The sequence below is a fragment of the Misgurnus anguillicaudatus genome, chromosome 17 (genome assembly GCF_027580225.2).
Source record: "Misgurnus anguillicaudatus chromosome 17, ASM2758022v2, whole genome shotgun sequence".
NCBI classification, from domain to species: domain Eukaryota; kingdom Metazoa; phylum Chordata; class Actinopteri; order Cypriniformes; family Cobitidae; genus Misgurnus; species Misgurnus anguillicaudatus.
Genome location: NC_073353.2, coordinates 25,057,914 through 25,074,720, shown reverse-complemented (window position 1 = coordinate 25,074,720; position 16,807 = coordinate 25,057,914). Strand labels below are relative to the sequence as shown.

At 35.7% G+C, this 16,807-nt stretch overlaps 1 protein-coding gene across 1 annotated transcript; it reads right to left on the bottom strand.

Moving 5' to 3' along the window:
- Positions 1-11,157: 11,157 nt before the first annotated feature.
- On the bottom strand, positions 11,158-15,825 carry LOC141350274 (uncharacterized). The gene is made up of 11 exons (XM_073855224.1): positions 15,689-15,825; positions 15,293-15,417; positions 14,951-14,995; positions 14,736-14,840; positions 14,509-14,640; positions 14,308-14,412; positions 13,826-13,954; positions 13,368-13,422; positions 12,586-12,609; positions 12,456-12,482; positions 11,158-12,310 (listed from the first exon to the last, which is right to left on the bottom strand). The coding sequence occupies exons 1-11, from the start codon at positions 15,702-15,704 to the stop codon at positions 11,778-11,780; spliced, it is 1,296 nt and encodes a 431-aa protein (XP_073711325.1). The 5' UTR covers positions 15,705-15,825; the 3' UTR covers positions 11,158-11,777.
- Between the last annotated feature and the right edge of the window lie 982 nt (positions 15,826-16,807).

Genomic DNA, 16,807 nt, shown 5'->3' with positions numbered 1-16,807 from the left:
ATCAAGGCTGCACACAAATAATTTCTCTAAGATTTTTGAAAATTGGGAGAGCAGAGAAATGGGTCTATAATTGGAAAAAAAGATGTCTATCACCATTAAAAAAAATAGGGATTACCTTGGCTATTTTCATGTTACTTAGAAATATCCCTGTTAAAAATGACTGATTGCAAATATATGTAAATGGTTTTAATAATGACATGTCAATATCATTACAATCAGTAGATTTTTGGTTTTTATAGTTATTGCCAATGTCTATTATTTCAATCCCCTAATAAATATTGAACATTTATTACTAGAAATATTTACTTCATCTACCCTGTCTCCAGGGTATATACAATATTTACATAATACTCATTAAATTGATTGACAATATCCTTCACTTCATTTGTAATTATTGAATCCTCATTTACAAAATAATTTGGATAATCCACCTTTACAGTTTTCTTTTTAATTATACTGTTGAGTACTTTCCATGTTGCTTGAGTATTACTCTTATACCTTTCCAATATTTGTTGATAATAATCTTTTTACTAAATCTTATAATGCTTATTAATTTATTTTTATATGTCTTATATTTATCTTCAGCTTGTTTGGTTCTCGTTATTATGAATTTCCTATATAAAGGATTTTTTCTTTTACATGCCTTCTCTATTCCCTTAGTAATCCAAGGTTTATCATCATTTTTGCACTTCTTTACAATTCTCTTAGACAAACAATGTTTTTCATATTGCCCAGTTAGTATGCTCATAAAAGCATTATAGGCTCTATTAGGATCTTTATTCTCATAAACCTCACTCCAGTTTTGTTTCTGTAAGTCTTCCCCAAGGGCAGCAATGGCTTCTGGTGTTCTATGTCTGATCATCATATAGTTATTAGTCCCATTTTCATTTGTTTTTGTAAATAATTTTTTGAAAGATCGCAAAAACCGGAAGATGATCTGTCCTATCATTTATAAATAATCCACCTACTATTTTCGCTTCAATTTCATTTGTATATATATTATCAATGTAGCAGTATCTGTTGTTATTCTACTTGGTTTTGTAATCACAGGAAAAAGACCTGTACTATACATTGTATTAATAAAATCTGTTGTCCTCTTGTGTCCTTTTGGATTCAACAAATCAATGTTAAAGTCTCCACATATAATTTGTATCTTGTTCTCATTCTTTTTCTCAAAAATATCAACTATTTTATTTATAAATGTATCGATACATGTTCCTGGTGTTCTATACACACAACTAATAATTATGTTTTTAGATCTTTCAATTTCAATTTCTATGGTTAAGCATTCCAGGATATTTTCTATAGTCAATGACATACTTTTAATCAAATTGCATCTTAACGCTGTGTCAACATACAAAGCAACGCCGCCTCCTTTTTTGTTCACTCTGTTAATTGTAAACAATTTGTATCCTTCCAATACTACATCTTCTACTTTCTCATTATCAAGCCAAGTCTCTGACACAGCTATCACATTTAATTTGTTAAACTGACACACGTAATCCTTAATTTGAACAAAGTTTCTATAAAGACTTCTACTATTGAAATGTAGTATTAATAATGCCCCTTCCATATCCACATTTTTGTTAAATTGATCTTCTGTGTAATACTCACAACAATTAATATTTACTGTATTGAAAAAAAATATTTTCCGGGTCAATATCATTTTCAATATCATACATTTTATAGTCTGTATGATTGAAAGTCTTTAAATTCAAATTTTCGTACTTACAGTAATGATTTTGTGAGTAGTCTGACACACAGTCCTTATGTATAGTAACAAACTCCCCATCGTCAATATCTGTGTATGGGAACAAAAAATTCTCTCCATTGTCCATTATTTGAAGTCCTCACTTGTAACAAAATCATTGTCGTTTATCACGGATATTTCTCCACATACAGTAGACTTCCGTCATGCGTACTGGTCCAATTCTTTGAGTTCTCTTATTGTGAGCACTTTGGCTTCTTCTGGCATTCCATTTAACCGTATCATCACTTTACAATTCCTTGTCCATGTAGCCTGTATCTTGTTCTGTTTCCTCAGTATGCGTGCGCATCTAGCAATTTTTTGGCGTTCGATTTTTTAGCTTGCCTCATTCACAAACCGAACAACTATGACAGGCTTTGCTCCGCTGTTCCTTCGGGGAAGGGTATGACAGGCCACAACATTATCACTCTGAATGTTCATATTCTTACTTTCAAAGAACTTTATTACTTGCATTTCCAGTGTTTGAAGTTCCTCTGGTAGGGCGTCTTCACCGACTTTATCTTTGGCCACAGTACTGGCATACGTTCGGTGTGTTGTTTCCAATCCATTTATAATTAAATCCTCCATTCTTGAGTATTGTTCCAGATCATCAATCCTTCTCTCCAATCCTTCAATTTTCTTATCCTTCTCTTTTACAAGATTCTTCAGTTGTTTAACTTCTTCCATCAGGTCAAGTAGCATAACTTGTTGTTTAGCAACTTTGCTCAACTCATCTGACATGAAGTTTAAAGATTTTCAAATCTCCTCCAACTCTTCCTCAACTGCATTGCTGATTTTCTTTGGTGCCATTTTGTTTGGGTTTTTATTTCAATAACAATATCACTTTAGTATTGTTTAATCATTGTTTCAAAACAATAACTCTCTTAAGTAACTGCATGCTACAAACTGCATGTCACAGGGTGCCGCCATCTTGGAATGTACCCTTACTTCAATGTTTTGGAGTAAAACATTTCGGGCACTACGAGTAATCTTACCACATGCAGTGTAATACCTATGAATGTATACAGTATAAATATGCATAATTATTAACATATATAAGTTATTTAGAAATTAATAAATTGAATGTTTGGGCCCTATTTTAACGATCTAAGCGCATTGTCTAAAGCGCACAGCGCAACGTCTAAATGGGCGTGTCCGAATCCACTTTTGCTAATTTAACGACGGGAAAAATGTTTTTTGCGCCGAGCGCATGGTCGAAAAGGGTAGGTCCTATTGTAATGGAGTATTTTGGGCGTAACGTGCAGTAAACCAATGAGAGACTCAGCTCTCATCCCCTTTAAAAGCAAGTTGCGCTGGCGCTATGTCTAATCCATTTTAGATGACGGACTTTGTAAACTGAAAAACTAAGCGGAGGTAGAAGATCCCCAATTTAAGATTAATGTTAAATAATTGTGTTGTTTTTCACTTGTATTGAAATTGTTAATTTTTTTATTAAACCTTTAAAACCCGTTTTCTTTTAGTCATGGAAGTAAAAAAAGCAGGCTTTTAATTGCTTTAAATGTATGGCTATCCAATATCATCAAAAAATAATTTACAAGTATGTAAGATAAGGTTTGTACTCTAACAATACTTTATTTGTAACAAACAGGAGATAAAGAATTTACAAACGGCTCTCCGCACGTTTCAGCACTTTGGACAGCGTTTTTTTAGCAAAGAGTTTTTGCTAAAAAATGTTTCTCATCTGACCAAATCCACAGGTACAGTCATCATATACAATAAATCCGTGAGGTAGCATTTAAAAACATTTAAAAACAGATGCATTTGTTTAAAGCAAAGCATTTATTTTCTTACCAGGCTACAGGTGAAGCAGCTCTTTGTGCCTTTTAACGTCTCATAATTAGTCCTCATTTATGTCAAGAGACTCAATAATAATCTTTTACATTCAATCCTTTAATCTTTCATATTTAAAAGCATTTTGTGCTGCTGCGCATTCATGTACTTTGTGATAAGCAAACCCGCGTTTTCCTCCCGTTTATAGGCGCATATTACTAATGCGCTCTTTAAATAACATAAAACATATTGCGCCATTGACTTTAGACTTTAGACCAGGTTTTTGTTGGTCAATGGCGTAGTCTATTTTAGTTGCCTCAAAATAGCAACGCGCCAACAATGCGCCTGAACACACCTCGTTTTTCAGACCAGAACGGCCATGAGCGCAAAGGGGGCGCAAATGCATTTGCTATTTAAACAACGCGGCGCTAAACGTGAAAATTAGGGTGGAAACTAGCAAAAGACACTTGCGTCGCGCATTGCGCTGCTTTGCTAAGATAGAGCCCTTTATCTTGAAGGGACTTTGAACTTGTTTTAACACGTCTTTGCTTACATCCATTAGGACAGTGGTTCTCAAACTGGGGGTCGGGGCCCCCAGGGGGGCCGCGAGATGGTGCCAGGGGGGCCCCAGCTTTATGACATTTTATAAAATAAATTAATTTATCATGAATTCTGTGCAATTAAACCTAAAAAAATAAGACTAATAACCAACAGCACTACTTCGTATCATTTAATATGTTTTGTTTAATCAAAAGTTGAGTTTTAAAACAGTTTCTTGTCATACATTTTCTTTGGGGGGGCTGCAAAGGAATGCGCCATACAAAAGGGGGGCCGCACGCAGAAAAAGTTTGAGAACCACTGCATTAGGAAACAGGTTTCCTACTCATGGTTTACATTTTTTTTAAAGTGCTAATAAAAGATATCAAATAAATTTGTGTTTTTATGTGTAATATGTGGGATAATGTACAGCCAAGCGGGCCGCAAATATATACCTTCAGTGATATCACCCTGTCTGGAACGTCTCCCTTACCTCCCCTTACACTAACTGTGATCATTATACTATTATACTATACTATTAATCAAACGACTGATAAGAGCAAACGTTGGCGACCACAGGATGCAACTAATTATGGGCTGCAACAACGCAAACATACACTGTAAAAAATTTCTGTAGAAATTTCAGTATTACTGGGTATTACTGGCAACTAGCTGCCAGTAAATTACTGTAGATTTTACATTCCTGGTTCTCGTGTGCACGGTAGCCTACGGCACTCTGAGCAGGAACAAGGATGCGCTTTTTTAAATTGTCACATGATTTACAAAAAACAGTTGCAGCAGTATATCATGCCTTTGAAAGAAGGTCAAAATAGTGCAGTCATAGTGGAGTTTCTTTTCCTGTTTTGGGAATTGTCCCAATAAATTTCCTTACTGCAAATTATTTGACGTGTTTTGCTTCCTTTCCCCCTGAACATAAGCAATAAAAGACAGGACAATCCATATTTCAGTACTGTTAAGTTACTTTTATAGATATGGCTGCATATTCTGCATTGATTCCCAGAAAAAGACCACCAAGATCAGGGGAGGAAGAGAAAGGACACAGAATTTGCAATTCTAATAGCCTTTAAACTGCTTCTTCCAAAGCATATCAGGCAAAACAATACATTTTATACCATTCAGAGAACAAAGAAACTTTTACAGATTGGCTAAACAAAAAATACTTGTATTAATATGTATCTAGATCATAGGCTTTGATGCTCTACTAACATATTAATGTGTTGCTATTTATGTAGCTGTACGAGAGTGTCAATTTCATGTGCATGTGCATGGGTGCAAAAGTGAAAACAACTTCCGTCAATTGCTGAGCAGAGCTCTCTCTGCAGTCCGCCCAGAAAAGGTGTTCAACAGAACACACAGGAAGTTCATACAACAGCTTAAAGGCTCTCTAAGCAAATCGGTGTGTTGATTTTTGAAATGTGTTTTTCAAACAAACTGAGCGTAGTTAATTCCTCCCCCTCCCCCTCCCTTCCGTGCTTTCATAAACACGCCCAAACCCAACCCCCAAATCCTTCTTAGCGTTTATTGGCTGGAACACTTTGTTTTGTTTTGTGGTGCAGGTTTGGCCACTGTGTTTATATTGAAGTTTGTAGAGCTGGGCTGTCTACAGAGATCGCGTTTTTTTACAGCTTGATCAGCGGACAGGCAGCAAGCAGATAGTGAGAAGATGTTTGCTGTATGTAACAAAAAATGTTTTATGGTTTAAAACGCATGAATTCGTTTAGAGAGCCTTTAACTGATATTTTAAATTCTACAATGGCCACTTCTTAGACATTTTCTGACTCAGCACTTGATCTTGCTGTAGTTAATCTCAATGGGAGAAAGTGACACCAAGTCCGCTTCGAGAGAACCGCTGTATCAAGTGTTTGGTGATTATCAATGTGATGGTGGCTATGGCAATGACACTCTATGGCAAAGATACAGTCAATTATCTCTACCTTGCCGTTTTGGTCACTGCAATTATCGCCAAGATATTTAGGTTCACAAACCTTTACAGACTTAAGGCTCAGCACAGATAAGCACCTGCTTGTTTGGAACAGAGTTATGGGCTTATCTGTGGAAAGAGGGAGAATTGGTGACATATCTTTATTGACAAAATTTAATCAAACAGGTCTGCCAAATAGCAGGTCATAGCGTATGCAGTGTAGTCTGCTCGGGAACACACACTAAACAACTCCAATTCCAAGTGAAACTTACAAGTATGCAAAAATGATGCACTATATTTGTAAGTAAATCCAGTCTTTATTTTTTTTCACTGAATGTCTTTTAATTTTGGCTTGATTGTGAAAATCATACTACAGTCACAAGCCTTTTTTTATAAAAAAAATTATTATATTATTATTTTTAAAAAATTGCTTCCTCAAATTCTGTATTTTTTCTTTCGAATTTAACCACTGAATTTGAGGAAGTGCATTTGAAAACTGAAATAATATCCACTAAAAATTGTCTGTTGAAAATTGAAAGTTGTATTTTTAAACAATTTTTTTCTTTTTCAATTGGAGTGATGAATATTACTTTCTGGTGATACATTTTCACGGAACAAAAAACAGATATAAGACAGGTATTTTCTTTAGTACACTATACCTGTATTTTGGTCTTCCACAAAACTTATGAGGGTGACTGGGTGAGACAGACAAGTGCTGCAACTTACCAGCTCTTTTATTTTATTAATGCCAATCATTTTTGTTGGTATTTGGCACTTGCACAGATATATTTCTAGATCCTTTCAGCTCCTTGGACCATGCACCTTAATATAAAATATTTACAACCCACAAAGCACAAGTCAACAATCAGAAAGTCGGATAGGGATAGTCCATGAACCTGAAAAAAGATCATCTAAAATGACTCATACAGCGAATAGATGAGTAAGGTGATCATGTGGATTGTTTTTCTCTTACGCACTACTGTAGGTATGTCTAAACAAATTTAATCTAACCAAAAGGAAATTAAGTGGTATCATTCAAACATAATAACTTAGTATGGACTTTCCCAACTCTACCATATAGTATCTATTAAAACAAAGACCAACAGTAATTAGGGTATTCAATTTATAGGGTAGGATTTAATATGTGGACTATACCTGTCGCAGTGTATTTTTATTGTGTATTTCCCACATATAGTTACAGCATACAACACGGACAACAACAAAGACGGTTTCAGCAGTAACAACATAAACAAGCGGCTTTCGTGGTCATCACATAACTTTCTGCAAACTCTGCTAAGAATAAATAACAACAAAGTCCTTTTAAAGTAGTTTATTTATATAACAAGCAAAATAAACAACATGTAGATTACCTAGAAAACCAAAACATTTGTTATTTTAAATATTAGGGCTGTCAAAAGATTAATCGCGATTAATCGCATCCAAAATAAAAGTTTGTGTTTACATAACATATGTGTGTGTACTGTGTCTAAATATTATGTATATATAAATACCGACACATTCAGGTATATATTTAAGAAATATTTGCATTTAAATACTGTATATACATTTATATAATTTATATTATATATGAATATAAATATTTTATATATAAATATAATACATTTTTCTTAAATATATACATAATTGGGTGTGTTTTTATATATGAATAATAATTATACACCATACACACACATTTGTTATGTTAACACAAACTTTTATTTTGGATGCGATTAATCGCGATTAATCTTTTGACAGCCCTAGAATTTATTCAAGAGTTCAGTTTACCAACTTGTCAGACTATTAAACAAACAGAAACAGAAGTAAAGTTCCGAACAGACCCGTAATCATGTCACCGCACGTGTGTCCAATGAAACCGTCTATAGATTAGCTTCATAAATGTTTTGTGACAAAAGAATAACAATAAAAACTTACCACCCTGCTGAGAAAAACAATAAAACCATTACCGAAAACATTAGAGACTAACAAAGACCAATACACTGTAGTGTGTTTTGGGCCATATTCCATTAGAACCAATAAAATTCCCAATAAAACCAATAAAACCAATAGAATTTCTGTGATGGTGTCTATTGTTTTTTTAGCAGGACAGTGCAGAAGCGTTCTGGGTTAGTTCTAATATAGTTCTGAGAAAAATATTCCCACTTTGAAAATTGTGTTAAACAGGGCAAATTATGAACATTTCATGCAACTAAATCCAATTGAATGTAAAATCAATTTTGATTTAAAGGGCACATACACTAACCGGCCACTTTATTAGGTACACCTGTCCAACTGCTCGTTCACGCAAATTTCTTATCAGCCAATCACATGTCAGCAACTCAATGCATTAAGGCATGTAGACAGGGTCAAGACGATGATGTTGATGCTAGAGGTCAGAGGAGGATGGGCCGACTAATTCAAGCTGATAGAAGAGCAACTTTGACTAAAATAACCACTCTTACAACCGAGGTATGCAGCAAAGCATTTGTGAAGCCACAACACACAACCTTGAGGCGGATGGGCTACAACAGCAGAAGACCCCACCGGGTAACACTCACCTCCACTACAAATAGGAAAAAGAGGCTACAATTTGCACGAGCTCACCAAAATTGGACAGTTGAAGACTGGAAAAATGTTGCCTGGTCTGATGTGTCTCGATTTCTGCTGCGACTTTCAGATGTTAGGGTCAGAATTTGGCGTCAACAACATGAAAGCATGGATCCATCCTGCCTTGTATCAATGGTTCAGGCTGGTGATGGTGGTGTAATGGTTTCTTGGCAAACTTTGGACCCATTAGTACAAATTTAGCACAGCCTACCTGAGTATTGTTTCTGACCATGTCCATCCATTTATAACCATAGTATACCCATCCTCTGATGGCTACTTCAAGCAGGATAATGTGGCATGTTATAAAACGTGAATCATCTCAGACTGGTTTCTTGAACATGACAATGAGTTCACTGTACTCAAATGGCCTCCACAGTCATTTTTGGGATGTGGTGAAACAGGAGATTCGCATCATTGATGTGAAGCCGACAAATCTGCAGCAACTGCATGATGCTATCCTATCAATATGGACCAAAATCTCTGGGGAATGTTTCCAGTACTTTGCTGAAACTATGCCACGAAGGATTAACCAGTTCTGAAGGCAAAAGGGGGTCCAACCCGGTACTAGTAAGGTGTACCTAATAAAGTGGCCGGTGAGTGTATAATCATCAGGGATGACTCAAGTCACATGACTTGCAACTTGACTGGACAAATTTGGTGACTTGCGACTCGACAAAATTAAAAAAGACTTGAGACTCGACTTAGACTTTGACAGACTCAAGAATTGACTTGGACTTGAGCCCTGTGACTTCATAAACAGATCAGAGTCCTTATTATCTCTCTAGATGGGTCCCTGCAGCGTGCACTTGACCTGTTGTGTGATTCGAGCGGCGTATTAAATCAAATTACCGTGATGATGCAAAAGTGCCTGGAAACCGTGTGGTGCCTCAAGAACCGACATGCGAATGACATCAAAGTACTGCGAGAGCGATTCGAGAAATAACACTCATAATTCTCCTTTTATTTGAATCGCTCTGGTACTTTGATATCACCAAGCGAACTGCGTATCGCCAGATGAAGTCGAACCTAGCTCAAGCGACACTGTAAACAAACAGTCCATGTGGAGAAATGGACGCGTTGAGCAGTGCTGGAACATACAATCCAGAGAGTTAACAATGCACATATGACTAAACAACATTTAAATCATCTGTCCAAGTTTATTAGCCTACTTCATTTGTGGGTAAGGATCCAAATGCACTAAAATAAGCCTGTTGATGTCCTGATGGTTTTTCATATAATCTACTAACTTAGCTGCCTTCAGTTTTCTTCAGTTTTACAGTGTTAAACTTTCCATTTGAAAAGTGTTCATTTTTATATGTACAATATTTTAATGTATAGGATCTCAAACTTCTGTGTTCTGTCTGCATGGTTCATATCAGACCCTCGAAGAGTGCAGGGCTTGTAACCCGAGAGTATATTTTGTTACTAATAAAATTTTGTTTTTCTTCACTCCTTGTCCTGTTTAGGCACAATCCCTAAATTGAACAAGTAGTTCTACTAGATGGCACCCATCTTGTATAAAATTAAACTGCTATTTTAAACATATTCTATAAATTAATATACATTTTATATGATTATTAATACTGATACTAATTTGGACAAAGAGCACTAATGACTTGTTTAAAACTTGTAAAAGTGTAAAGTTAATGACTTGCAACTCAACTTAGACTTGCCTGTCTTGACTCGGGACTTGACTCGAGACTTGAATGCAAAGACTTGAGACTTACTCGTGACTTGCAAAACAATGACTTGGTCCCACCTCTGCATATTATGCATATTTTTCAAGATGTTATATCTCAGGTGTGCCTAGAATGTGTCTTTGAAGATTCAGCTCAAAATACCTCACAGATCATATGTTATAGCATGACAAAATGCCCCATTTGGGTGGGAACCAAAAAAGCGCTGTTTTCACGTGTGTACCTTATGCAATTAAGCCCTCCAAAATTCCTTACCAACTGACAGTGAGTGCTTTCGGTTAAAAATAGATCTGATTCCTGTGAATACAGTTTGGGACAATAGTATATTTAGCTGCATTAGTGCAACAATGTGCAAACAAACAAATTTAGGAAAGCTTTTGGGCCAAATTAACAAGTCAATCAGTGGCCCATAGAAAATGTTTCATGACTCCTCAGAAAGCCTCCTAACTCCTTGTTCCTCTCCTCCTCACTGTGCAATTAAATAATTGAGATGTCCTACAAAATGGCAGAGTTCGATCGGTTTCCGGGTCGTAGGATGAAGGAACAAGGGGATGAGGAAGCATATTGTGAAGCACCCCATGACCATGCGCTACCACACAAAACACATGCTGTCATGATCCTGCACAAGGAGCAAAAACTCTAACAAGAAGGCAGGACCATGACAAAAACATATTGGAAGTGGAAGTTAGTCACTTTGGACTATGCCAGAGAAAAAAAAGAAATCCTGAGTCCACATACAGATTGTATGTGAACCATTAACTGCTTTAATGAACTAACAAATTAAACATTTAATTCAGTTTATATTGCCTTTCCCAGTTGATCAAAGAAGCTTTACAGAAAACATTTTAGTATAGATTTTATTACTTTGATTGTTTTTCATAGCATTAATTACTCATAATTAATTATGCTTATTACAAAATTTAATGACTAAGTAACAGCCTTTGCAATTTGGTTGGTACAGGCTACAGTTGTGGTCATCATCAACATGGTGGTGTGTGTATATATGAAGAGTTTCGTTGCAAAACGAGATAACCACCGTGTTTTTAATTGTTCAGAAATCTCGTTTTTCTGGTTGTGCATTCCAATTAATTTCAATGCAACTGCAGTTGGTTTGTTTTGATTTAAACCTTCATAACTTAAAAAATACAGCTAAGTAGCACTATAAAACAAAATAATAACATGATAACATAATAAACATGTTTTGACAAAAATGTTAAAAAATGGATTTATCTCGTTTAGCAACAAAACTCTTCTTATACACTCTCAGAAATAAAGGTACAAAAGTTGTCATTGGGACAGTACCCTTTCAAAAAGGTACACATTTGCACCAGAGTGCATTTTGGCAGTTCAAAGATACACATTTGTACCTAAATGGTACATATTAGGACCTTTTATTAAAGGGTACTGCCCCAGTGACAGCCTTGTACCTTTATTTTTGACAGTGTATGCTTATATTTGGTTATGAAATCACCAATGCTCTGTCTGTCTCAATAGTGCCAAACATTGGGTAAATTTTTTCAGTCCCATTAAAGTCTGTGTTAAATGTATAAATATGTCTTCTTTTCTCTGCATCATAGAAAGAGACCTGACCCTCCTCTATGTCCAGATAAACTCCTATTTTAGAGGGTGTTGGCACATTGGCAAGTTTAGTGACTGGTTCAGTCAGAGCAATTATAGTTCCCAGTTGCAGACGAAGATTCCAGTAACCTGTTTTTGGATTCATAGTGAGAAAACCTTTTCGGGGGGCTGAGTCCTTCACAACACCCACTCGCCACTCACATTTTTTCTTTACGTTTACCTCCCAGTAATGGCGACCTGTGTCATAACCCTCTTTAGCTTGAACACAAGTCCAGCCATCAAATTTAGAATGATTTCTTTGGAAATCATCCCAGTTATTGCGTTTTGGATTAAAGTTATTTGCTCTTACAGATTTTCCATCTTTACAGTCTAGGAGATCTGGGTTGGCTGTATTTGGATCCAGAACTACAAGAGCTACAAGAACAAAAAGAAAAAGGCATTTTTAAACAAGTCTGGAACTGTGACACGACTGTACTTACAGAACACCTTTACCCTTGTTTAGTGCATTTATAATATTTAAGCTTTAATTCAGTTAACAATAATATCAATTGAGGTGTACCCGTTGACTTTCTGATCCAATCCCAAACTGTACAAATGAAAAATCAAATGGCAAACTGTCAACAACATTTATTACAAAAATGTTATAAGCAAATGCTTGACTGAAACATTAATACGAATAGATAAAGTACCTGAATTGGGAATAGGTAATCCAACTACAGATAAAAAAACATAAAACCACATTTTAACAAACTAAAGAGTAGTGTTTTGAAATTGCACTTTTAAATAATAAGTAAACCAACAAATGACACTGTCTCTGCCTATAATGATGTACCAACATTTCAAAGATTAAACACTTTTAAATAGCTATGTAAGACTGAATTTTTTTTCCTGGAAATCATTGACTAGCAGAACAACATGATCTCATTTATTTCAATGGAAGCTTGGCGACCTCTGGAGACACGAATGACAGTGACCGCTAGGGATGGAAAGGACAGGTCCAGCAATGTGACAAAGTTGAGAAAGTTAAACTCTATGCAAATGATGAGCGACCTTCTGGAGCGACCACCATGAGAAGGGGGAAGTTCACGTCATCCATCTCTCGCCAGTTACTGGAATGGATGGTACACATTTGTTTATGACAACCAGATTTAGAAACGCCTCCTATCGACCTCATTGAAGAGGTCCATACCGTCCATTCCAGTAACTGACGAAAGACGGATGACGTTGACTGAACTGCTTAACTCTCATTAGTAGTCACTTTCAAAAGTCGCTCATCATTTGAAAAAAGTTCAACTTTTCTCAACCCTGCCGCGTGACTGGACACGTCCATCCAGTACCCAACGGTCACTGTTGCCCGTGTCGCCTGAAGCCGCCAAGCTTCCATTGAAATCAATGAGATCACCAGCCATTGCTACTGCTAGTCGCTGCTAGCCTGAATGCAGAGAGAAAACTTTTTGCATAAAAACCTCACCTGTATTTTTGGATCTCTGTTTATTCTTTATCCACTGTCTATTGGAAGATTCATTCTATTTAAAAGAGAAACCCTTCTAAGTACTTTAACAATGTTAATTAAATGAATCAATAATACATTTTAAAAAAATGTTAACCTCCTAAGACCCGAGCTTTGGTTTTGGAAATTGCCAGTTTTATGTTTCAAACATAAAATTGCAGTTTACTACATTTCCTGCAAAAATGTATCCAACATCTCACCTTATAAATCACTAATGAAACATGCTATGGTAATGAGGTACTTGCACAGTATTTTTTTATTTTAAACAAAACAATGTATGCATTATCTGATGGGAAAATAATTTAGATCTTAGTGAGTTGAACAACTAAATGAAAAGGTAAGAGCCTATGAGAAATGGTGTTTTATACCTAACACATATACTTTGATTAGATTAATCTATGAACATTTATAGCCTTTACCTCAAAGCTTTCTGACTGTAGGACAGTCCACATCATCCAGTCCATCACTGGAAGTATGCTGATCTCTCCCTGCTTGCATTGTTTGTGAAGGTCCTTAAGTGTTTCTTCTTCTTTTGGACATACTGAGTTCTTTATACAAAAAAGAACAACAGCAAGACATTAGTCAGGCATCATAAATTCAAATTAAATTAAGTTTATTTAACTAAGTTCGAGAGGAGCATGGTCATGTGATCCAACCATTCAGCCCAAAAAGGCACCTCACTCTCAGCTACTTTCATCTATCCTATTTAAAGAGGAGGGGGTACTCTGGGTTTGGGATAAAATTCCAAGCTCGGAGGCGGAGCCCTCCCTTCCGACAGCACGCCAAATATGCTTTATCTTAGTCCCTATCGATTACATGTTAATGCGAACTATAGTGACTTGGGTGCATAACATGGCTAATCTCTCTAAAATGTTTTACATACCGTACAAGACACACATACCTCTTTCTTATCTTTTAGTCTACAAGCCCAATCAGACAAGATTCCTTTAGCTTTCTTCCATTTAATTTTACTCTCCATGGTGCTCTTCTCGGAAGGTGTGTATGTCTACATCCAAACAAAAACCAAAGTAAACTAAACAAAGTAAATTCAGTAAAAGAAAAACAGTTAAAAAGTTACTTGTGAAGACATGCGGAAACAAACCTTCTCCTCTTCCATATGTTTACTTTGTAATATTGACTCTATCTGTTCAGCCCAATGCAAAATATAGTACTGTTGTTCATCGTTAGTTTCTTTACTTTTTATATTTTCAGCCATCTTGGAGACCTTCTTAAACTGTAGGGATGTGCAAGATTTCAAGTTCATATATTAATTAAGCAGATCGTATAAAACATAAATTAAACTGAAAAACATTTAATACTAATGGATACCTGTACCACTCTGTCAAGTTCAGCTGCCAGTTCCCTGATGATGTTCTTTGACTCATCAAGAGATGAACTTTCTTTTTGATGACTTCTTACAATTCTGTTGAACCCCTGCAACAATATTTTTACTTTCATGTTAAGAAAATACTCAGATATTTTTGTGGCTCAGATCTTATTCATAATATGTTACATGCCTTGTATCCACAAAATTGTATGTTTACCTGGTGACATACTTTCTCAAGTTTCTTGAATGTTTTAGAAATCTCCTGTGAAGAAAGAAAGTCATGACACAAAAATTATGTCAACCCCTCCAAAAAATTCCTATAGCTGAAAACTCTGATTTTATATATATATATATATATATATATATATATATATATATATATATATATATATATATATATATATATATATATATATATATATATATAAATATATATATATATATATATATATATATAGAGAGAGAGAGAGAGAGAGAGAGAGAGAGAGAGAGAGAGAGAGAGAGAGAGAGAGAGAGAGAACTGTCTGGAATAAAAATTAAACTGTGTACAGTGTATTACCTGACATGGCTGAAGACTCAAAGCTGGTTTGACAAAAGGGCATGAACTACTATATGTATTCAGACACTTTATATGTGCTTTCTTCAGACTGGTTTCACTTAAGCTAAATCCAGTGTTTTGAGATTCTGCAAAAATATTAGAAAATTTGTTGGTACACACGACCTAGTTACACAAAAACAATTAATTATTGGAAACAGGGTGTTAACTAAGCTACTAGTTTAGATATTAAACATTGACACGTTGTAAAATGGTATATAAAGAATGCTGCTGCTGCAAACATTTGTTACACTTTTATGTGCCTGCCACACTTTTATGTGTCTGCCACATCATTGCCTGCCACAATGATAAAACACAAACAACATATCTATAAAATGAAAAAAGAAAAATATGTATTACCGTCTGAATATGCCATATTCCTTAAAATATTCTAATCCATATGCTTTCAATCCAACAAGAGCTGGTGTTCTTTGACTGTCACTGCAATCGAAAAAAAGAATGTTGTAGACAACACCCTTATATGCACAGAACTGAAATCTCACAAACCACTTCCTGAACATACAACAGTCAGCAACTTCAGTATTGAAACATGAGCTAAATGACTTTTGTGTGTTATTAAAGTCATTCTCACATATATTTTCGGATTGATAAAAATGTTCCTATTTTCAAAAATGTTAGTTTGATACGAAATAAATTGACACCTGCTCAACCACATAGAAATGGTGCGTAAAACTTTCAAACGTTCTGTATTCTTTTAGACAAACACTGCATTTTGATGCACTATGTATCATAATGATATTTCACAAGTTATTTTGCCCTGTCTTTTTACATTTTTTACTCCTTAACTTTGAGGAAAACACAAAGCACGTCACCGTCCTTTTATACGCACAACCGGTGCAATGTCATAAAATGTCTCTAAAGTTCACGCCCACTTTAGGGGAAAACAAATTAGACTTCCCATAGAGTCTGACTTTAAAATACTGTTTAAATAAATTTGAAATATTTTAGCCATGTGTTTCTCAGTCTGCCCGCTAAAACAAATAAGATAAGATAAGATAAGATGAACAAAGTGAGAAAAGTAGAATTATATTATTTCCATTCCGGGGGGCAGAGCGGCGGCACCCCAAGAGCAACCGCGGCATCCCGAAATGCCCGCACCCACAAACGACCGCCAGCCAGCATGCACGCACATTGTGACCACACACACACACACCATTTTGTCATCGGAAATGCGATGTGCACTACTGAACACTCGCTCTTTAATGGATAAAGCATTGGTGCTAAATGACATTATCACTGACACAAATCTGGACATTCTATTTTTGACAGAAACCTGGCAGGTGCCAAATGACCCTTTTAACTTAAACCTCTTAACTCCACCTGGGTACACACATTTCTCCCAACCTCGGCTCCATTGTAGAGGTGGGGGACTGGCTGTAGTTTGTCGTGAGAATGTCAAAATATCTAAGATTGACGTTGTATCTTTTGAATATCTTACATTGAAAATGACTGGCATAA